The sequence below is a fragment of the Microtus pennsylvanicus genome, chromosome 18 (genome assembly GCF_037038515.1).
Source record: "Microtus pennsylvanicus isolate mMicPen1 chromosome 18, mMicPen1.hap1, whole genome shotgun sequence".
NCBI classification, from domain to species: domain Eukaryota; kingdom Metazoa; phylum Chordata; class Mammalia; order Rodentia; family Cricetidae; genus Microtus; species Microtus pennsylvanicus.
In genome coordinates, this window is record NC_134596.1 from 31,932,074 (window position 1) to 31,955,974 (window position 23,901).

At 47.2% G+C, this 23,901-nt stretch overlaps 1 protein-coding gene across 4 annotated transcripts in view; it reads right to left on the reverse strand.

Annotated features, from left to right (window-relative positions):
- Arnt2 (aryl hydrocarbon receptor nuclear translocator 2) overlaps nt 1-15,229 on the reverse strand; it is a 143,843-nt gene extending 128,614 nt beyond the window's left edge. For 3 of the 4 annotated variants that reach the window (XM_075953250.1, XM_075953256.1, XM_075953253.1), the window contains exon 1: nt 15,013-15,187. In XM_075953250.1, the coding sequence (XP_075809365.1) occupies nt 15,013-15,043 (31 nt within the window). In that variant the 5' untranslated portion in view covers nt 15,044-15,187. Of the gene's footprint in view, nt 1-15,012 lie in introns of all 4 variants that reach the window. The other variant, XM_075953259.1, reaches the window with a different exon arrangement.
- Nucleotides 15,230-23,901: the final 8,672 nt, after the last annotated feature.

Here is a 23,901-nt window from a genome sequence, read left to right on the forward strand (position 1 = left end):
CTTTCAAAGTCACCTTTCCCCTCGTTGACAATAACAGAAAAAACACATGACTTCATGTCTCCTATCCAGCACCCAATTAGCAACAGGAAAGGAATTCTAATTGAAAATGCCAGTGAGCTGGCCCCAGTCCCTGGGCAGAAAGGATGGGAAGTCATAATATACATATATATATATCTCCCAGAAGTGATCAAGGCGTAAGGTAGGGGAAAACTGAGAGAAAAAGTGGACTGTGGCACTCAATCCAGGATTCCAGACACAAATATTGCAAAAAATAGTTAAGAGGGGGTTTATTTATTTTCCATTATTTGAACTGAAAGTTGAAACTTCTAGATTGTAAGTGCCCACCCCAAGGACAAGGAGAAGATTCCAGATTAAATTCTCCTGGTGTTCAGAGGTGAGGGGGTCCCTCAGAGGGAAGAGAATTCTGAAGACCCCTAATCTACATTAGTGTTACCAGAGGCTGCAAGGCAACGGAGAAGTCCTTTGATCCGCAGATCTCTTCTTGAGCCAGATGGACAGAAGGCTCAGACTGCACATCTGTGAATACTGCCAAAAAGCCAACTGTGAAGATACTTCAAAAGATCCTAAACTGCCAACACAAGAGTGCACAGTAGGTCACCTACCCAAGCCTGCTCCTAAAAAGGTGGCACCCCCCACAAAAAGACATTCCCAAATTTGGCAACCTGGATAATGAAGGTTCAGGTGTCCATCTATGCCAAAAATAGCTGATGGCCAGGAAGGCTACCCACTCTGGTTACCACTCTTTTTTTGTTGTTTAGTTTAGTTTTTTTTTTTTTTTTTTTTTTTGAGACAGGGTTTCTCTGTGTTGCTTTGGAGCCCGTTCTGGAACTAGCTCATGTAGACCAGGCTGGCCTTGAACTCACAGAGATCTTCCTGCCTCTGCCTCCCTAGTACTGGGATTAAAGGCATGCACCACCACCGCCCAACTACCCACTCCATCTTAATGTGAGAAAGCTTTATGTAACATCAGCCTGGTAAACAAGTGTCTTTTCAAAAAAAATTCAAATTTATTTATTTTATTCTATGTGTTTAAGTGAGTGTTTTCCTTGCATAAGTGTATGAGTACCATATGTGCCTGGCACCCAGGAGGTCAGAGAGAGCATTCAATGCCCTGAAATTGGAGTTATGGGTGTGAAGCACCACGTGGGTGCTGGGAACCTAACCAAGGTTCTCTGCAAGAGCAGCCAGAGCTCTTAACCATGTATCTAGCCCCAGAGTGGTTTTCTTTACATCACCTTTAGTTGTTTAATAATCTACACTTGGAAAACAATCCATACACTCTCTGTGCACACGGACATTTCCCATTGCCTCTTAAGAAAGAGCAACACACATTGCTCATCCTTACTATGTGCCCAGCACTGCCTTACATATGTTCATCATGTTGCGTGTTCATAATTCTCCAACATGTAGATTCTCTGCTGAGTTAATGGATACTGCCCTTCACCCCCGTTACAGTAAGGACAGAAAACAAGACCCAGGAAGATTAAGTTGCTTACCCCAAGTAGCAGAGATGGAGGTCTATCCCAGAAATGGTTCTCTTATCTCTACCATATCTCACTGACACTTCAAGGGAAACAGTCTGTCATTTTTATCGGAATAAATATAAACATTTTGTATACTGATGATGTATCATCGTATGTTTCTAAGAACATTTTTTTAACCAAAAAGAGAGTATGACCATAGAACTCAAAGACAGATCCAAAAATGGTCCATGGTGTGAGATGACAGAATGGAAAGAGACTCAAGGAACCAGGTGGCTAGTAGGCTGGAGAGAGGGGGGAGGGGAGGGGAGGTGCTTGAGCTATGTGCTATCAATCCCCCATCATTCTAGGCTTTCCCACACAAACACTTCTCATTAGCAACCCTGGAGCTCTTTTTACCTGGCCTCTCCTTCTAAGACCACCGGGGTTGCAGCAAAGCACCCCTGCCATCCAGAGCTGCTCTGCTCACAAACATAGCTGCTCCTCCACGCTCATCTCTCCAAACACACTCAAATTCCCTGAGCATCACTTGCATACTAGAGGTGTTTGCTTTCATGGCCAAATCTTCAGGTTAGAGATGAACAAAGAGAAGTTCAAGGGAGGAGGAGAAACAGTTGTCTATGAGCATTGATACTCAGCCGCAGCCAGGAACAGCCCTGCGAGCAGACCCTCCCCACTCTTTCCCTGCTACTGGATACATGACTCCTGACTCCTCAGTACAGTTAATTTGTTAGTTGTCAGTTCCCTTCTGCTTTTGCCTTGAATGTGGGGGAGCCAGCAGGTCCCAAGTCTTAACCTCTAAAGGTCCATATTCTCATCTGTGAAATGGGGCTACCAGAGGTGACCACCACAAAAGTTAGAAAGCAAGGGAGTGACCCATTGGCACCTCCCCGTGTGGAGCTGAAGTGTGCTCTCTCCACCATCTCTGGCTGCAGTGGCACATGGAAACATGTCAGGAAGGCAAAGCTCACACTGCTCCCAGCCCTGCTTTATGGACTCGGGACCTCAGAAGTAGCCTTCAACACACAGGCTAAAGCTGGGTGTGACCCGGTGAAAGGAAAGAATGAGTGAGAGGAAGAGAGGGAGGGAGGGGGAGAAAGAAGAGACTTAGGACAAAATCCTATAAATGGGAAGCTCAGTAAATTTCCACAGGCAAATTAAATCCACAAAGTTTTAAAACTTTTATTCGTTTATTTTATATGTGTGAGTGTTTTGACTGCATGTATGTCTGTGAATGCCTAGAGCCACATGGGATGCCTAGAACCCACAGAGGACAGAAGAGGGCACTGGATCCCTTGGGATTTGAGTCACAGGGAATTGTGAGCTACCACGTGGATGATGAGAATCAAATCCAGGTCCACTGGAAAAGCAGCCAGTGCTCTTAATGGCTGAAACATCTCTCCAGCCTCCAAACTTATTTTTTTTAATGAAGCAGAGTAAAGTACAAGCTTGCTTCTAAGAAGAAATTAGAGGAAGCAGGAAATTAAGTTTCCAAAATAAACACAAATATGCATCTAAATATGGATGCGCACCAGCACCCAAGAATGGGGCAGCAGAATAACTGCTGCTTGACTGTAGATCCTACTGTTAATCAGAGCTCATTCAGGCGTTCCACACAGGCAGCTTACCTGAAAAGCCTTTTCAATTGGTATGTCAGGGAAGTTGGCAATTAAACACTTGAACCTCCTGTTGGCTTTATTAAAGATATGGTAATCCTGGCATAGTTAACTTATAATTATTCTGCTTATCAAATGAAGCTGATATTTAGTTTAGGAAAAGTGTCAACCCTGAAGCTTTTAGGTCAAGACCCCCAAGACCTGTATTCTGCTCTGTATGTTCTTACAGTGGTGAGCAGAACTCAAGAGAGGACATGTGGGTACATGTGTGATTAGCTGGGTACAGTGTGACCTTGATATAGACACCTTAATGACTCATTTTTAATAACAACTATCAAAAGTAACCTCATGATATAACAGCAGTTGTATGGTGAGTTGTGTGGTGCTCCTGCTTATGATACTTAAAATTTGAAGAAAGAAAAAGGTGCGATACATAGATAGATAGATAGGAAAAAACACAATTTATAATTGAGAGGCACATCCAACAGAATCAACTGAAAGACATTCCTCAAAATAACTGTATTTGACAAAGAGTTTTAAGTTATGAAAGACAAAATTAAAGCAATTGAGATATTCCAGAATCAAAGGAGACATCACAGTTTAATGGGTTTTTCTAATCCTGGATCAAACTCAGAATAGGAAAATAAGTTTCATGTGATAAGGACCAACTGGCAAAATATGAAAACAGGTCCCAGACAAGACATAGCAGTCAGATGAGTGACACATTCCTCAGTGGGGCCACAGATGGTGGGAAACACCATCCTTAAGAAACATGGAAGGTCTGAGTCTGAAAGTGCATCCTACAGAACTAGAAAGTCATCTTGAGTAAGACAACTCAAATCCAGAAAGATACATATGGTATTTATTTTCTAAAAGGTGCTGATATTAGCCATTAAATAAATGATAACCAAGCTATAATCCGAAGACTCAGAGGTTAGGTATAGAGGAAGGAACTAGGGGCAACAGATGGATCTCTCTGGAAGGGGGGAACAGAATTTATTTTGTAGGTTGTCTGGGGGCAGAAAGGGAATGGGAGCAAGAGAAGCAGGTGGGGGAGGGTATATGGGGTTGAGGGAGGGAATCTGGGGAGAAACAGCTAGAACTGAGAAGCATTTGAGGGTAGCATGGACACCTAATGCAGTGGAAACTTCCTAAAATATATCTAGGCAATCCCAATGAAGTCTCTAAATAATGAGGGAGATGAAGTCCAATTGGCCATCTCCTGTCACCAAATGATACTTCCAGTACCAGGACTGGGGTTGCTGGCTGAAAGGGTCCTGCGGAAATCTCCAAACAAGCCAGGCTGTTGCTAAGACAATAGATTGTCCTCCACAAACTGACAGCAAGGTCCCATTGTTGAAGACAACACCCAGAACTCACTAAATAAGAAGAGGGCAAACTGGTGCCTACATAGGACCTTTCTTTACTCCTATATTCTAGTCTCTTTGGTACAGAAAGGTACTCTGCATGCTACCAAAAGAGATCTGTAAACATCAACCCAGACACAAAACCTTGGATCTACAATCTGTCCTGTGTCAAAATATTCTAGGGCAATGGTGGTATAAAACTTGTGGAAGTATTTTAAACATAAAGAACAATAAACATAAACCAGCCTACAAACCACAATCCCAGAGAATTTAGACAACCATGAGGGGACCCCAAGAGAGATTTACATAGATCTAATTTACATGGGAAGCAGAAAAAGACAAGATCTCCTGGGTAAACTGGGAGCATGGGGACCTTGGGAGAGGATTGAAGGGGGGAAGGGAGAGGCAGGGAAGGGGAGCAGAGAAAAATGTAGAGCTCAATAAAAATCAATTTAAAAAAATAAAACTTGTGGAAGTAACCAACCAATGCCTGATTTTACTTAAGGCCCACTCTCCAAGATGGAACCCATACCCAATACTGCTTGTGTAGTAATATTTCATTTGTATCTCAATAAATAAAGCTTGCCTGAAGATCAGAGAGTAAAACAGCCCCACCAGTCAGCCTTTCAGACCAAGCAGTGGTGACACACACCTTTAGTCTCAGTAGCCACACTAGTTTGCCATAGAAACTGGGCAGAAAGTGGTGCATGCCTTTAATCCCAGTCCTAGAATATAAAATGTGAGGAGACAGCTCTCACACACAGTCTCGTTCTGAGCTTCCTGGAGGCAGGATCGCCATTTCAGACTGAGGTAAGAGCAATGACTGGCTGTTTTGTTTTTCTGACCCCAATATCTGTCTCTGGGTTTTTTATTAATTATGCTACATGCTTAAGAACCAGAGACTAGACCAGAGACTTAGTGTAGAAGCAAATACTATTGGTCTATAAAACAAACAAATAAGCAACCATAGAATTACTTCTATCTCTTCTATCTATTCTACTATACTCACACATACATCAGTGTCTCACTCAGCCATCATCAGAGAAGCTTCCTCCTGCAGCCGATGAGAACAAATACAGACCCACAGTCAGACACTGTGGACAGAAAGAGAGAGAGAGACCCTGGAACATACAGCTCTAAATGAGATGTCTCCATCAAATCTCTTCCCTCAGAGCTCAGAGAACCCCGAGAAAGAGGTGGGAAATGTGTCAGAGTAAAAGAGGATATGGGACACCAGGAGAACAATGCCCTTTAGATCAACTGAGCACAGCTCATAGGAATCCGGAGACTGAAGCAAGCACAGGGCCTACTCAGGTCTGCACCAGGTCCTCTGCGTATACGCTGTAGCTTTCAGTCTAGTATTCGTCTGGGATTCCTGAATGTGTGAAGGAGTGGATCTCTTCTTGTGACTTCTCTTGGGGCTCTCTTTCTTCTGTCGGGTTGCCTTGTCTAACTCTGACAGGATGATTTTCGCTTTATTATATTTTATTTTGTCAGACTTGGTTGATATCTCTCAGGAGCCTGTTCTTTCCTATCGAGAGACAGAAAGGGAGTGGATCTGGAGGGGTGAGGAGGTGGGGAGTAACAGGGAGGCGTAGATGGAGCGGAAACTGTAATCAGGATATATTGTATGAGAAAAGAATCTATTTTTAATAAAAGGGGTAAGGAAAATAAGTAAATAAATAGAAACTGCATTCTGCCTGCTGTTTGCTTTCAAACGCTGCGGAAACTCATAAACCATCAGCATCAGCAACTGGACGGAAATGGGAGCTCAAAGGCTCTCTGCGCCGCACCAAAAACTGCCTGTGGGCCTCAGGGAATGAAGTTACCAACCCCACTCAAAAATCCCTTCGAGTAGACATGTCTCTTCTCATAAATTTAAAATTTAGGGAATTGGGAGGTTTTCCAAATTCATTCATTCATCCAATAGACATTTATTAAGTACCAATTATGTAGCAGAAACTGAAGAAGGGAGGAAGAGAGGGGGAAAGGAAAGAACAAAAGAGAAAAAGACCTGCTCGCAAGGTGGGTGGGGTGGATGTGGAATGAAGCAACTCAGGTTTCTGGTGGATCCACCTCTGAGCTCAAGGTACTTCATTCACACAAGTGAGACCAGACTCAGGACCTCTCCCAAGCCTCCAAGAATCTCTTAACACCCTAAATCTCAGGTCCAATGGGGGAAAGGATGCTAACTTCCTAGCTGGCTAAACGAGGAGCTCACTGCACCCTCTCCTCATCATTGTTTCTTCCACAGGCTCTACTAGATCTCTCCCAAATACCTGCAGGCTCCATCACCTGGTCCAGACCCCCGAAGGAGCTCCCGGCAGACCTCCTCCCCTGGCTCGCCTGTGGCCACCACCACGCATGCTCCTCACTCAGCGGCCACAAAGATCTTTTCAGAAGGGACCCCTGGGTATCACTCACCCCAGCCGCACCTACTCCAGCAGCTTCGCACTGTGCTAGAAAGCAAAGAAAGCAAAGACGCTCCTCTCTCACCAGGCCTTTTGTAATGGGGTCCTGTGCATCTGACCACTCGGTAAACGGCCAACTTGCCAGCAACACGGCAATGCTCAGGGAAAGAAGAAGCCATGCCTGGGTTTGCACACCACGATGAATACACACAGTTGGCATTCAATTAATATTTGTTTAATTAGGTGCATAGGCAATTAAAATAATTAATGTCTGGCCTGGACCAATGAATGGAGCGTGGTGCCATTAGCAGCCATGGGGGTTCCAAGGGGAGGAGTACGCTAGGGAGACCCAAGCTTTGTGGAATCTATGGGACCCCACAGACCCAGCAGGCAGCTGAAACACAGACCCGCCCTTGGGGATACTGATTAGGAAAAGGCACACTCTCTGGCCACCACAGCGTGGTAGACTCCAAAGCCATTCCTTCAGCTTTCTTCCTATGCCTGCTGGAAAGAATCTGGATAATCCACATCTCCTCTGCTCACCAATGACAACTATCATTTGCATAAATTTGCATAAACCTGTCCCAAGGCTGCCTGCTGCAGGGACTAGCTAAGTCCACACCACAGGCAGCCAGCCTGTTTCATCAGCATCTTTCATGCCCTCTACCCCCCAGCACGGTGCCCTCTGCTCAGGGAAGGGGGGGCGGTGTGTTCAGGGAAGCTGGCTGAATAGAATTGGAAGTTTTCTGGTGTGAAATGCTTTTTTTAAAAAAGGAGAGAGCACAGCTGTGATCCTTGATCACATTCATTCATTTTATTCTTTGGAGGACTTGGAATCCATCAGGCATATCAAATTATGGCAAACGATTCCAGACTATGCCTCATTTCAGATTGCTGATGCGATAGAATTACCAATGCCATTCTAAAAATAAGAAAAACTTCTCGCACTTCTGGTATCTGTCACACGGAAATGAACTTCCAGCGTGGATTTTCATCACTATCTCAGAGGCATCATCAAAAGTCAGGTGTGGGGACACATACCTGTAGTCCTAGCAGTCAGGAGGCTGAGGCAGGAAGATCGAGAAATTAAGAATAGCCTGAGCAACACAGCAAAGTCCAATCTTAAAACAAAACAAAACAAAAAAAACAGGAAGGGGTATCTCCTGGCTTTCAACGTTGTCGTGTTTCCTGCAAGTCAGTCCCTTTATGGATGATGACACACGATGATGGGACCTTTTGTATTTTTTTCCAGCTGTCACCCTCCAGAGGCCTGTGACTAGTTTATCCCCATAGGTCAGAGCTTTTTATCAACTTCTCTCGTGGCCAGTGAGTGTGAAGAAATGGTCACCCTGAGCCTGAGAGCCTGCTGAACAGCATCGTAACCTGTATCCGAGATGCTGGGAGCTGGGACCAGCGAGAATGTCTCCAGGCTTTGCGAATGCTCTCATTTGAGATGCAGTATGCACCTGCAACCTCTGAGCCCAGGTGTCCATCTGACTCACGGGAATGTGCAAGAAGAGGAAGGGAATGTATTTTTGCATAACTATGAATAAAATTATTGGGAACATAAATTAACTTTAGACTTCTTGCTGTTGGCCTAAAATACAGAAAGGAGATCATTACGATGGTTGGTTTTGTCAACTTGCTAGGTTTAAGAAATATGTAAGACAGGCTGAAGATGGCTCATTGGGTATAGGCATGGACTGTGCAACTCCAGAGACCTGAGTTTGATCCCCGGAACCCACAGGGAGGTGGAAGGAGATGACAACTTCACAGAGTTGTCCTCTGATCTTCACACAATGTCATTGCACAGGTACACCTGCATACACACACACACACACACACACAATTTAAAAACAAACACCTAGGGTATTAGTGAGGTACACATACGGGTGGCCTACTAGGCTCTTTCCGTAGAGGAATAACTGAGTGAGGAAGGCCAGTCCCTGAAAGTGGGTGCCATCACCCCATGAAGGGAAAAAGAAGAAAGTCATCTGGGCAACGGCATCCCATCTCTGCTGTCCTACCCAGATGAGGGCAAAAAACCTTCTACTCCTCAGCCGTGCCTTCCTTGCCGTAATAGAGTAGACCCGAAATAAATGCCTTCTGTCTGGTATTTCATCACAGCAATGAGAAAAGTTGCTAATATTCTTACATCTCAACCTGTTACACGGGATTACCACGCCGCTTCTCTGGCCTCTCTTCAGCCATGTGACAATTAGGGTGACTCAAAGGTCCAGGCAAGAGAATGACCCACCAGGCTGAGAGACAATGAGGGGCACAGTGGATCCCCCAGGGTCCCACTGAGTATCTGACGTGGGAAAGATCACCTTCTTCTTTGGCTCCACTTTGCTTACCCAGATAGGAAGGATCTTAAGAGGACCTCAGTGGGGCTTTACCAAGCATCTTTCCACTCCAGCCACCGTCCTCTACATCTGGACTAAGAATTGTAAGTTTCTGTGGGCTGCACAACTTCTCACCTTATTATATAAAGTCTAGAGGAACTGGTCAGGTTAGGGATTACCCTGCTAGGATGTCCACACTGAAACCAAATGACCAGAAATAAAAGTCCGCTCTAGACTACGGAGCTCAGAGACCCAGACATACAGGTGCGTTTTTTTCTCTCAAGGCAGGTAAAGAAACCACACATGAATAAGACAATTCCTTGGTGTCCATTCACTAATGACTCTTTATAAAGGAAAAGCAGTACAGCAGAGACTCTGGTGGTTACAGGGACAGGTGCACTTCCTGCCTTTCTGGATTTCCAATCAGACCAGGGATATGAGACCATCCATCCAACCACATAATCCATTCAATTCCAGCTGAGCAGGGGTGCTCAGTCACGCCTCGGAGAAAGTCACGGCATGAATATGCCACCTGGATAAAGCGCTGGAGATGGGTTTCCCTGAGGGCGCAGATCTCCTAAGGGCTGAGGGAAAAGCTGTGATAGGGAAATGGCCAGGTGTGAAGAGGGGCAGGAGCAGGGAAGGAAAGATGAGCAATTCATCACTCCAGGAGGGGCCCAGACACAGCAGCAGTCAACGCTGTCAGGAGAATCGTGATAAATGGGAAATGACATTTATCCTTGAAACGCCAAGGCCCCTGTAGTGACCTGAACTTCAGCCTAACCAGTTCATATCAGTGCCCTCCGAGGAATAGCTCACGGCTCTGGCAACCTTGCGGCCTTGACACACAGCATATTCTTCTAGAAGCTCTGTCTCCTTCCTTATGTCACACACGAGCACAGGTCTTGGACCATAGACACACACGGGAAATGAGTGAATATGTGGTTTGGGGAAAGACGCAGGAGCCGTGTCCCTTTAACTTGGACCACACTGCATCTCAGTAAAGCCATAATAAAACAGTGACCAGAAGCCCTGATTGACAATTACGTATTCAGCCCAAATACTCTGTATTCTGTGACCCTTCTAACCCCGGGAAGCACCTTGTGCTAGTTTGCCTAACATCCCTGTTTATGTCTTCAGCCCAGATGCCTGGGCCCCTCTGACAGTTCCAATGATCCCCTCCACACAAAGGTCTCTTTCGGAAGCCTCCAGGATGCCCCATTGGCTACCTCGCTTCTCCTGGGCACCTCCACCCACCGAGCTCTCAGGACAGAAGCCTGGGACTCACCCATCACTTAAACCCCAACACTTTCCCTATAGTCAGGAAGCCTCTGCTCCAAAGAGAAACATGCCCTGCCCAACCACAAAGAAGGACAAGTACGTAACTGGGGCCCTGGCGTTGTTCAGCAGAGTGTTCCTGCTGTATACATGCACACCTCCTATCCATGTCTCTCACGGAAGACTTCATCCTGCCTACCACAGCACCTAAGATGAGCACCTGATTGTCTGTACTCTCTCATCTGTTCTGTCCAATGCCCTTTAACAGCTTTGTACTACCTTTCGAAGCAAACTGGAACCGGAAACCAAGATCCATGACCTTCCCTGAGCCCGCCTCTTCTCACACCTTCAGTCTCTCATGCTTCCTTTGTCTTTGCTCATCACTAGCAGTACCGTCCTTTCTGGTTGCTCCTGTCTGTTAATTGTTTCTTACCACCTGCCCTTTGTACGAGCCTCTCCCTGTCAGCCCGGGAAGGTGCGAGTTCTCTTTTGCACCCTTCTCTTCATCCCTCAAAGCCTTCTTGAAAGGGCTCATACAGACCTTCACTGACTTCACAAGGCTTTGGCCAATCGTCCCATCTAATTCAAGTTCCTTGGTTATTTATCTCAGGGTACCGTTTCTCCCTAGCATTGACACGTTTTGCTAGCCCATCTATTTCGGTGTTCCAACTTTACCCGAGGCTGGACACTTTGTAAGCACAGCATGCATCTCTCAAAATCTCTCGATCCATTGCATATTCTCGGGTCACAGGAGGATTTCCAGTGTCCCATCCTCTCCACCTTATTCCCTCGAGACAGAGTTTCTCACTAACCCTGAAGCTAGGTTGGCAGCCAGCAAGCCCCAGCAATGTCCTTCTTGTCCCCTCCACAGCTTTCACCCCTGCCAACATGCTTTTTCCCATGCATGCTATACACTGGAACTCGGGCGTTCAGCTTGCACAGCAAGCGCACTCCTGTCTGTTGTGCCATCTTCCTGACCCCGTTATTTCAGCTTTTTATAAACAACATTAGCCAGTTTATATAGCTCCTTTCTGAGACTATTAACTTGCTAAGATCAAGGGACATTCTTCCTCATCTTATCCGTTACTCTGCATCCTGAAGAGGGTTTGACACACCAAAGATATTCAACAGAAAGTCCAACCATTCCAAAAACTGCCTCATCCACAGTAACCTGCCCAAACAACTTCCTGCTCTCTGTCATCAATAACACCCTAAAATACCAAAGGGACATAATGACTAAATCCAGGGGGGTGGTAAAGGTGAAACCCTAAATCTCTTTAAAACATGCCTTTAAAATCCTTTAGCATACACAAGCTATATTAGTCACTTTTCTAGATGTGACAGAAGCATCGTTTAGGGGGGGGACACAACCCATCACGGTGGGGAAGACCAGGGGCAGGGGCTTGACGCAGGTGGTCATGTTCCATCTTCAGTCAGGAAGCAGAAACAGAAGGGTTCTGGTACCCAGCTCACTTCTTCCATTTTATTCAGCTCAGGACCCCTGCCCATAGGATGGCATTGCCACCTTCAGGATGGGTCTTCTCTCCTCAGCTAAGCCTTTTGAGAAACACCCTCACAGATATGCCAAGCAGTGATTCTAACCCTGTGAGAATTGAGCTTAGCCATCACGGGTCTTATTAATCATTCTGTAGAACTCATTTCTGAGAATCCAGTCAATGTGTGAGGCTATGACTGCTCGAGTGAGTGTGGACCTGATTTCTTTGCACTGAAGTTAAAAAGGACTCACGACACTGGCTTCTTTGAGACTATGCCCTGTCAGGAGGAAGCACCCTGAATGCACATAGCTAATTAAACCTGCACAAGTTCATAAAGTCAGAAATGCTTGAATATCATCTTTAAAAGGTTTGAACAATACCCGCCCCCTACACACACATAGCTCTAGAACTCCTTTCTCTATTCCAGGAGATGAATACATCATCCCTGGTCAGAAATAACAGAAGAAATTCAACCCCTAAAATAGTAGGGGACCAGTGAAAAGAGTGGGAATGGCTTAGAAGCTGCAAGGTACCCAGAGCTATGGAAATACCTAGGAGTCATCCCCTTCCTCCAGAGACCTCTGTTCCCAGAGGGTAACTGGTAGAATAGAATGCTAACTTAAATCTCAAGCAGGAGGCCGAGAAGGACCGGAGTAAGGGTTTGAAGCAATGCTAGAGGTGAAAAGACCTAGTTTCATCCGCCATTGTTGAGGTCCCAGGATACACCAAGGTACCACATCACAGTGTCTCTGCAAATGTTCAGCTGGAGGGCAGTGGTCTGCTGGTGGGTATGGGAGGTGGCCATGTCCTCTGAGTAAGATCAGAGACTAATCGTACTGCCTCTAAATCCATCTAGATGTGTTTATCAGGCTCTCATTACTGTGCAGAGCAACATCTCGGGAGAGGGTGGAGGTGGGAAGAGAAATTCCAAAGAAACATCACGTGACTTCTGCTCACGGGGGTGAGCAACTACCCAACAGAACTTTCTTGTACAATCTGAAATATCTCTCTTTGGCTCACATGTTTAACCATATTCCTTGAGACTAACTCTTCTGCCCCAAAGAAGCAGAAGCCTTATAGGGAGCAAGGCCAAGACCCCTACAGACCCAAAAAGCCATCACAGAGGACCAGTTAAAGAAATGATGGTGGGCGATAGACTAGTTAATCACTGCAAGACACTTTGAGAAACTCTCACCAGGGTCAGGCTCTTTGGTATTTATGTCTACTGAGAAAAGACCTGGACATCACAGTGTATCAAGCGGACCAGGCAGTGACCGTCAACACTCCTTCCACGTTCCAAGGTTGAGGCTCTCACGCACTGGGTGTCTGACTGTACCATCTTTATCCCACATAGCATAGAGAGCAATGTAATGGACAGAGCAGTTTCCAACAGTGATGTCATGGAGGATGAGTTATGTAAGCCACCTAAGTGTTTGTTCTTTTTCCCAACAGAAGCCCATTCTGAGCTCAGCTGTCTTCATTTTTTTTTTCTTTGCTTTTTCTAATCTCATGGCAGTTAAATCTATTAATTTGCTATTGATTTCTAGGTAGCAGAACAGGGTCAGCGTGCTTCAGTGGTAAACAAAATGACGCAGCTGGGCTTCCAAGCTGGTCACCTACCCACTCAGTGCTCCAACGGGGGACTCCATGTCTTCTCTTCTAGGACTGCCTGCTTCAGTTCATCAGCCTCCTTCCTGGGAATTATAAAGGTTCCCCACCTCCTTGCCCCCACAGGCACCTGCCTCTGTGTATTCTGACTTTCCTGTTTGCCTTTACTCCAAATCTAAACAAGGCCAAACTCTGTTGGCCCCTGGTAGTTTCATTCTTCTCTGTTTGAGCCACCACAGCTAAGTCTGACCTCTTCCTTCTGCCTCCTTTCAATGCAGCTTCCAGTCTCACTACCTTTTACTTACCTCAACACGGCTCACAGATTGGCCTTACAGGAAAGCAGCGACCATGTGGCTCCGCTGCTCCCTCTCTTAAGGTGGGAAGAGGAAGTCACAGCTCTTATCTTTCAAGGGCCCTTTGAGCCTGGGCACACCCATGGAACTCAATGTAAGTCCTTCTCACACCTCACTCACTGGCCTCCAGCCCATGCGTAGAGCGGTGCCCATCCTGACTTCATGACTTAGGGCTGTCTTATGCCTGTCTTTCTGCATTCTCAAACTGTACCTTCTGCACGATCCCAGCTAGTGTCCATTGTCCCCCAACTTTCCTGGCCACCCTGGATGGAGTTATCTTTCACTCATAACTTTGAAGACATTCTTCACCCCACCGGGTCTGCACCCCAACACAACACCTCTTTCACTGGGCTCTCCTGGGGTCTGAGTTCTTTGACTGTTCCTACCTCAGCCACAGTGACCTATGATTCTCCAGGCCCACAGCAGACAACACAAAACCTAAAACTTGGGGGGCAGTCACATATCCTATTCTCGCATGAAACCACAGGGAACTTTGCCAACGAAAATAGGGCTCCCCTGCCACAGCAGCCCAACACTCCCACTCATTCATGAACTCCTTTCATTTTTCTAATCCGCCGGCATGAGACTAGCGGTCACAGGCTGCACCCTGGGAGAGAGCAGGCAATCGGTCAGGGACAGGGCTGCTCCAGTCTACATTATTACCAATTAGGTTTTTCGTGTCCAAAAAGGACTGGGATATACAGTGACCAGGTGTAAACCCCGCCAAAGCCCAGCGCTGGGGAGGCGGGGCCGACAGGCGAAGAGTCCCAGGAGTTCTGCCCTGTTGAATCCCCGCTCCAAACTTTTCTCTCGCTCGGTGCGACACCTGGCATCCACCAGCTCCTGTGGCTCTGGAGCCCGCGGGCGAGCATTGAATCATCCGCGGTAGCGGCGGGCGCCGGCGGGACCAGGTTGAGCACCATTTATGGATGAGGATGCCGCGGCCGGTGCTGATGCTGAGGCTGCCGGGCGGCGGCCGCTCCCCACCCCCGGGCTGCGCGGCTCAGGCTGGGCCTGCCGCTCAGCCGCTACTCACCCGGAGGATTGACGGCGGCCGGGGTTGCCATCTTGCCGGGAGGGACCGGCGCGCCGGGCGGGGGCGGGGACGGGGACCCGGGGCGGGCCAGCGCCGCCGCGGCCGCGCCACACAAAGGAAGGTGCGGGCGGTGCTCCCCGCGCTCCCGCGCTCTGAGAGCGCCCCGCGCTCCTGCCCGCGCTGCGCCCCGCGCGCTCCCCGCTCCTCCGCGCGCACCCGCGCCTCCTCCCTTCCCGGGCCTCCTCCGGGTTCAGTCTTTGTGGTGCGGTGGGGGTGCTGGGCCCGCGGCTCCCGGGTCCGAGCCGTAGCACCGCGAGACTTGGGCCAGCGGGCAGCGGGACCCCCTCGAGCCCGCGCAGGTGCCCAGGCTGGAGGTCTATGCGCACCCCCTTATACGCCTTCTCAGGGTCCCCAGGTGTCGGGGACACATCGCCAAGGGGCGCTGTCCCCTGGCGGAGGAGCGAGTGGGCGAGCGACCCATTTGAATGCAGAGGATAACTGGCCTCAGAAACAAAGGCGTCCCAGTACTGCCACTTAGCATGCCAAGGCCGCGCCACTGGGCTCCCGGGCTCCCCAGCCAGGGCTGTGGAAGAGGGCCTACGGGAAGGCGCCCAGAAATGTGCGAGGCCACCGTCCCTCTAAGGCACCCGCACACAGCTTCAGCACGGAGCTTGGCCCAGGAATGGAGAGGAGCCAAAGCGGGTTTGAGGATGACAGTGTCTAGCTCTGCCTTCCTGAGGACATGGCCGCTGCCAGTATTATTGAGTCCTCTCGTGGGCCTTATTCACACCTCCAGACTGGGGGGGCTTAAGAAGGTTTCTAATGATTCCATCTGTGTATCTGGGGGAAATTAAAGTGCTGGGAACTTGAAGAGTTGTTTTCTGGGCAGCCGCTAGGCTTCCTGGAGAGGATGTTCCACAGTGGATGCTCTGGTAAGGTGAGATTGGAAGGCTGGTCACACTCCCAAGTCACAGCTGAAGACAGTATGGCTTCTAACACTGACCCATCTGCCAAAGATACCACACTATTTCTAAAGAACCATGGGACAGGATAGGAAAATAATGCTTGGGATGTGTTTCAAACCAACCTCGTCTATGGACAGTGTTTGTCTCCACTGCCCTAATAATATATCAATTGGACAAATATCGAAAAGTCTGTGCACCCAGCACAGACCTAGGTGTTGAGCGTAAGAGAGTCATATCCTGCAGGGCTTTTAGGGTAGGTGGGTTATAAGGCACCTGTTGTCTGGGGGTCACCTGCTTCTGGAAGCTTAAACAGAACCCCTGAAACTGGGTCACTGCTGAGTGAAAGGGACAAAGAGGAGGTGACATTGAAAGCTGCCTCTGAGGAAATGACTCGAATATAGTCAAGTAGAAAGGCAGGGACGCTGTGCGTTCAGACTCAAGACAGGCCAGGCCCAGACAGAAACAAGGAGAGACCAACGGGGATATCAGCCAGGGGCTGAAACTTGAGTGGGTGTTTAAGCCGAAGAGTCCTGAAAGCCGCACAGCAAACCAAATGAGACTCGGCCTCTTTTCCGTATTCCCCCAAAGAGAACACTCTCAAATACCCTCCAGGACTTAATCAATGTACACCATACACTTGTTTTGTTTCTAGATGGGGGCTCTCCTTCCTTAGCCAAGGCCAGCCTTGGACTTGTAAAATTCTCCTGCCTCTGCTTCCTGAGTGCTTGGATTGCAAGTGTGTAGCACCTCATCTGATCTCTATATGATGCTTCTTAAGGTAGGGAAATAAAGTCTGGACCCTACCCATGGGTAGCTCTGGTCCACATGCAAGACACTCGGCATCATCCCTGAGTTCTTTCCTTCCTCCAACTTTCTACACACCTGAAAAGTAATCAAGTGTCCCTCCTTGACAGATCCGTAGCAGCATACTAACCAAGTTCAGTCACGTGAGGCTTATTTTGTCCCCAGACATATGCCTAAGAGTTGCCCCCCTCCAGAATAAAATTGTAGCAAACACAGCTGTTAAACACACACACCCAGGCACAATAGGTTTCTATTGCCACGTTCTTGTCCTCTCTCCATTTTCTGAACATTATTCTGTAAATACTCCATCCGTGCATGTGTGCATGTGGGTGTGGGGGTGTGTACAAGTGCCATGCTACTCGTATGGAGGTCAGAGCACAACTTGGGGTAGTCTATTCCCCCTTCCATTGGGCTGGTCCCAGGGATCAAATTCAGCTAGGCTTGGAGGCAGGGTAAGCGCCTTTTTATATGAAGAAGCATCTCACTAGCCCTGTAAAATCTCTGATACTGGATCTCACCCAGTGTCCATTACAATAAAAGATAGCTATCAAGTGAACAATAGCTGGGCTTTCTATAGTCTGGTGTCTGTCTTGTGCTGGGAGTTGGGGTTTGGGGGGTGAATTTCTTAAGTTAGGAGGTGCTTCATCTTCCCCAACACGGACCCACTTAGGTAGAAAGTGCCTGTACCAACAGTTAACTTTCCAGAGAAGAAATAAACTCAGAGGAGAGAAGTGAATTTATCAAGGTTGTACCGTTTAATGGCTAGAGGAGACTTGGTGCTGAGTTACCCCCAGCATGAGGATTCGGTGGCTGGGCAGAGAAGGATGGACTCTATGAAGAAGGAGAGGAGGAATAGGGGACCAGACCCACATTAGCCTTCTCTGTCTCTCAGAATTAAATAGGTTCAATACCCAGAAACATTGATTGTGGGTGAAAGCCCCCCCTTAAGTAAACAGTCTGGAATGGAGCGGTTAGTCATTGCTGAGCACAGAGAGGTGGCGCTTATACAATACAGTGGTGCTGTGCTAATTAAGAGAGTTAGCCGACTGTGACCAGTAGCAGGCTGAGGAATTCCACTCAACCTTAACCCAGAACTCTCAAATGCCAAAAGAGGCATTAGACTTGAAGCTGAGATTTACATTTTTAAAATGCATGCCCATAGCACACAATTATGGGTCTAGTTTTCCAGAAATGGCCAGCACTGGTCTTGTCGGCCAATCCCAAAGCATTTATTCCTTTCTTAACTTGAGAAGAGGAATCTGTGACCCGATTCTGCTTCATATCCTTTGAGTCCTGACTCCAGATGCAAAGACCTTCTTCTGCAAGACATCAAATGATTTGAAGAGTGTTTAGTTCCTTCTAAATTCATCTTGGGGTCAGCAAGAGACTGAAAGAAGGTGCATGGCTGCTGATGGAAAGAGGAGTTAAAGAGTAAACAGCAGGCCACCAGGAACCCAACCTCAGGCTTGAGAATTTCTGATGGTCCCTTAAAAAGCCACACCTGTGTTGATGGTTCTGCAGCTGATTGACTGATTGGAACTTCTGCGACTGGGGAGTTATAATGTTGCAGATAGAGAGCCAAGATCACCTTGGGTTATCTTTAATTCCCTTAATAGTCATTTATTGCTCACTTCTATGTTCGACCAACCCCCCTACCAGTACCAGGTAATAAAGCCTTTAGGATATATTCTTAGAAAAACAAAAGGAGCTTCCATCAACCTCAAAACCAATAATACTATCAGATCCTATGTGGTGGATCCTGCCTGTAACCTCAGTCCTAAGAGAATGCTTGCAGAAAGAGTGTTGAAAGTTTGACATCAGCCTGGGTTACATAGTATGTTCCTGCCAGCCTGAGCTACAGAGGAAGGCTCAGTCTCAAAAACCGAAAGAAAATCAGACAGTACTTTGGACCTATCGCAGAGTTTGCCATCCTTTGCTGTGACCTGTTGTCCCCACCAGTGTGTGTGTTGGACTCAGGATAAGCTTCACCACAGGATCTGTTTTGGGATCGACAGGCTTTTCTTCCTATTTCCTCTCATTCTTCCTCATTCGTCCATTTTTACTTCGTTTTCTTTGCTGGAAAGAAGGATGTCTGTGCCCCTGCCAGCTCACTCTCACCTCCTTGTCTTTCGCTCGACTTGTCCAAAATCTGCCCGGACTGGCATTGCACCTGCCTATATTCTCTAACAGGTCTCTCCTCTTCTGGGAGAACCACAGATTTCGACAGACGGAGCAGATGAAAACCTAATCTTATGGAGCAAGGTTTGCCTTTTCTGCCCGAGAAGCAGGTTTTCCACTGTTACTGATTCTTTTGTTCTGGACATCTTGCTAATCCCCCCCTAAGTCTCATCTTCATCACCCATAAAATGGGACGGCATTGCCTACTGTCCCAAGTCATCAGGAAGACAATCCACATGCTATGAGCACGTGAGAGAGGGCAATATGCTGCAGATGTATTGCACCGTGAAGGATGTGTGACAAGTCCCTGTCCAGAAGAGAGGCAGGAGGCCACCATAGTAACCTTTATTGCAGAGTGCGGAGACAAAAGGAGAAGAGGAAAGAGGAAGAAAGGGTCTGGGGAGGAGAGGAAGGAAAGGGTAATGGACCCACGGTAAACCTGTGGGCCTGGTTTGCAGGTTCTGAACTCAGTCTCCAAGGACTGACTAGTCACACTAGTAGAGAGAAAACTCAAATATGGAGGGACCCAGGTCTGCTTTTCATTTAGGGGCAAAAAGGAGCCTCCCTAGGGCAGTTCTACAGGGACAAGAACTCTGAGCCTCACACAGGATTCTTGTTACCTAGAAGCTTCTTTGCACCCCTTTAACATGGGTTTAGAATGTTAGCAATAACAAAACTGTTCAGGTATTTAAGGAGTGGCTATGACAAAAATCACAACATGGCGGAAAGTTTGACCAAGTTGTGATCTTTGGTAGACCATGAAACAGCAATAAAGTTTAAATATAAAACACATACTTTACTGTAGGTCAAATTGAGGGAATGTAAAATTATTCCTTGTGCCTTCTACATAACCTCTCCTCTAAAGCAGGTCAAAATTATCCTAGATCTGGGGGAAGACAGGTGTCTAAGACTGAGAGGGTTCTAGATGAGGCAATTTTGGCTCATAAGGCTGCGGCTATGCGTTACTTTTTGGAAATGTCTAACTCGTGGGAGTTTTGCTAGAAGCTGGTACCCTAACGCCTGATTTACAGCTCTTTGCTGTGCTCTGGCTTCCTCAATGGTTCCTGGATTCTATGCTGGCCCTTGTCATATCGAGCACCAACTCTAGAACAGTTCAGACTTGGCTGTTCTCAGAGTATGATCCTGGAGCCACACAGTACTATGTTAAAATCTCAAACACAGTAGACCCGCTGTGTGAGTCAAGTTTTCTGTATCTCAGTTTCCCTTCTCTGTGAAGGAAAGATAATGATAATGCTGACCCTAGAGGAGTTTCCCGAGGACCCTGGGAGCCGAGAGCCTCTGGTATGTGGTTGGCATGATGTATGTGTTGGTATTATTACAGAGAGGCTAAGAAAGGTTGACCAGCTAGGATTGTGATTGGATTGTGTCTTCGTTATTTCCTATTATAAAACACCATGACCAAGGCAGCTCATAAAAGAAAGCGTTTAGTTTGGAGCTTATAGGTCCCAGAGGCTTAGAGGCCGTGGTCATCTTGAGAAGCAAACACGGCTATGGAGTACTAGTTGAGAATTTACATGTGATCCCCAAGCACGAGGCAGAAAGAACTAACTGGGACTGGCCCGGGCTTTTGAAACCTTAAAGGCTTCTCCCAGAGGCACACCTCCAATAATGGCACACCTCTTGATCTTTTTCAAAGAGTGCCACCAACTGGGGACCGGACATTCAAACAGATGAACCTCCTGTGTGTGTTGGGGGGAGGGGGCGGCTCTCATTCAAACCACCACAGAGCAAATAGAAAGGAAAAAGTTAAAACCAACAACCGACAAATTTTAAAATCGTCATGATGACCCCTGTCCATCAGTAGCCATATCTGGAGAAAAACCCATTCATGGTTATTAAGGGCAGAAGAAAGTAAGTGAACTTAGCATTTATCTTAAAAAATCTTTGAATGGATTGGAGTTTTGTTGTTCATAAAAGTGTCCTACTTCAAACTATCTCTCAGTAGTGAGCTTCCTAGGGAGATGCTTACAATGCCCAGGTCATTCAGAGAAAAGTAGAACAATCAAAACACACAGGGCAGGGATCTACTTAAGACTCAAGGAAAACTAGAACCAGGTCCTCGAACATCATGGCGGCTGGGCTGGCCTTTCTTCTCTTCTGGCTAGCCTTGCGTCTCAACCCCAGTTCGCCTTCTTTCCCGTGGTGAAGAACACAACTCAAGGTAGACTTGGAATGTTTAGAGAGAAGTTTTGTGCTCTCCTCCACTCAGAGAAAGAGTAAGATGAAAAAGAGCTGGTCACCCTGCAGTTTACACGGCATGTCTGAGGCAGAGTCTCTTTGCTGTTCACCCCTGCCTGCATCAAGCTAGCTGGCTCTTGGAACTCTGGGGATGCTCTTGCTTTCTGCCTCGTATCTTGCTGTCGGGATACTGAGATTAAAGATGAGAGCCACCACCCATAGCTTTAGCTGGGCTTTAGGGACCCAAGCTCCAGTTCTCATGCTTACACAGTAGACGCTTTATCCACTCAATTCAACCGCTGATCCTAATGGCTAACTACTTTCTGATTGCATTCATTCAAACTGGAAGGTCCCCAAAGGAGAACGGATTTTATTTTATTTTCACTATGGTTCTTTAGGTGTTTCAGTGACGCATGCCAAATATGTGTATTTGATCTTTACTCATATTATATAAACAGAGGTAACTTTGCTTTCAAGTGTCAAGAGAATTAATAGGGTTGGTTAAAAATTAATCTCTCTCAGTGATATTCAACACTTGGCTGCCACCCACACTGGTGACTCTGATACAATACAGCTAGCCCAGGTTCATTATCCGACTGACTGGCTGGAGACTGCTTAATCATTAGCATGCAAATGTCTACAATCAAAGGGCAGGTGACAATGATTTCCTGCGAGACACATGGTTGGATAAAGCCAAGCACATTTCTGGGTAAGAAAATTCATTTTGAGAACACTCCAGCTAGTCATGGGAGGGGGCTGGGTTTTGGTGTATTGAGTATCTGGCTGTTTTAAGCACAGCCAAAGGAGCTTAAGGGAGTGGACATTCAATACTCTTTGGGATACAGTGTAAGAATGGCTCTATGGAGGTCCCCATTATTCTTCTTGCTGTATGGATTAGGAGATTAAATGTTTGAGGTTACGTAAGTTGGTACCATGTTAGCTTTGTGGTTGAGCCAGGGAGGAGTTGTTGGTTGCAGGGGAAAGGACAATCACTCGAGCATTGCACACCCCTCCCCTTCGTCTTTCACAAGGCTCCCTTCCCAAGACGTCTTCAAGGAATTTGTATTTGCCACACATCTTTCTTGATTTCTTCTTGCCACCCAGGTTGGCCACTCCCTGACCTGTTTAACACAGCCTTCTCCCTAAGCCATCCCCCATCTCCCCTGGTAATCCTGGTGGATTTCTGTGCTCCTTGTGGTGGGGAGAACACAGGGCCACACCAAGGTGAACCCCAGACAACTCCAGGGCAGTCAGACCCTCTCGGCACCTGGGGCAAAACACAGAAGGAGCTCCAGTAGCTATCAGGCCCTCCCTCACAAAGCTTTTACCCACTGCTTACACTAAAGTCGGCAATCAGTAGAATACCAAATCAAGCCAAACATAGGTGGGTCAGCATCAGCTGCCCCATCTGCATTTGTGTGCCCACCCCCTCATCATTCAAGTGCCAGAGCCGGTTACGTCTGCAGACCCAATTCCATCCAACTCCCCAAAGGACAGAGCCTCCACCAATGGCCAGCCAACCCAGACTCCACCTAAAGGGATACAGATGGAAAAACAAAATTCAAATCCAGCTTCCTACACTAACCGTGAATATCATTTCTGACACCGCATGAATGGATTTTACACACCAGTTTTTGTGTATAGAATCATATTCATCTCACTTTTGTTTTGGATGTTGGCATTAAGGCTTTTTGTCATGGTCATAAATGTCGCTGCAGTCCAGCGGGATAGGAAAGGGAGTATGAAAACCTCAGCCTACTGGACTGCGGCGAGAGCACAGAGCGAGCATGTGTGTGGATACACTCTTCCAGACCACAGGAGTGGTCCGGTGGGTAAGATGCACCCGACACACCCTTTAGAGTTGTCCACTTTTGCTAACCTTACCTTTCCTGGAACCAATGTGTTTCACGGTTTCTGTAAATATCAGACCATCTTGCCCCTTCCCAAAGACCACATACATTATTGGCAACTGAAATCCTGGGAACCATTTGTGTTTGCTTTGGCCTTTGCCATGACAAGAAGCCAGAACGTATATGCTTCCAGATGGTCTCATCCTCAGATTTCTTGTGCCCAGTGTCATTATGGTGTGTGCCGTCACCCCCTTGTCACAGGACTCCTGGAATAACTGTGGACATGGTAGATGATAGAACCAAATCCTTTCTCCCGAATGCTCTGAGAACAAATGTCTTTTACTGTCTGCAACTCTGCATTACAAACAGCTCGAAGTGGACATAGTTTAAGGACTTGCCATTAATGGCAAGGTCAGAAAACACAGTGGGGTTGACCGTGGCTAACAGTGGACCACCGCGGTAGGCAGGGGCATCAGTCAGTGGCATCCTCAAAGCTTCATCTCACCTCTGAAAAGGAAAGTCGCTGACAATCTTGCTGAAGGCTGGACTGATCAACTAAGGCTTTTCCTGAGGCCCTGGTGTGTGGAGAAGAAACATAACCCTTCTCCAAGCCATAAATATGCTTGGCAGAACTACTAATAGCCTGAGGTCAGGGCCTTGGAGCTCCCCGCCCCCCAGCATACACACCAGGGTCTGATGAATCAAGAAGGAAGTCAGCTTCTTCTCTAAAACCAGAAACATGCTTGACCAAGCTGGTAATGGCCTGGGGCTAGGGCCTTGGGGGAGCTGTGGCTTCAGATCCTGAGAACACAACTCTTGCCGCCTGGGGAGGGGGAGGCTAGGCTATCAGTTCCAAGGACATTGTGTGCCCTGGTTGTAATGTTCTTGAGATA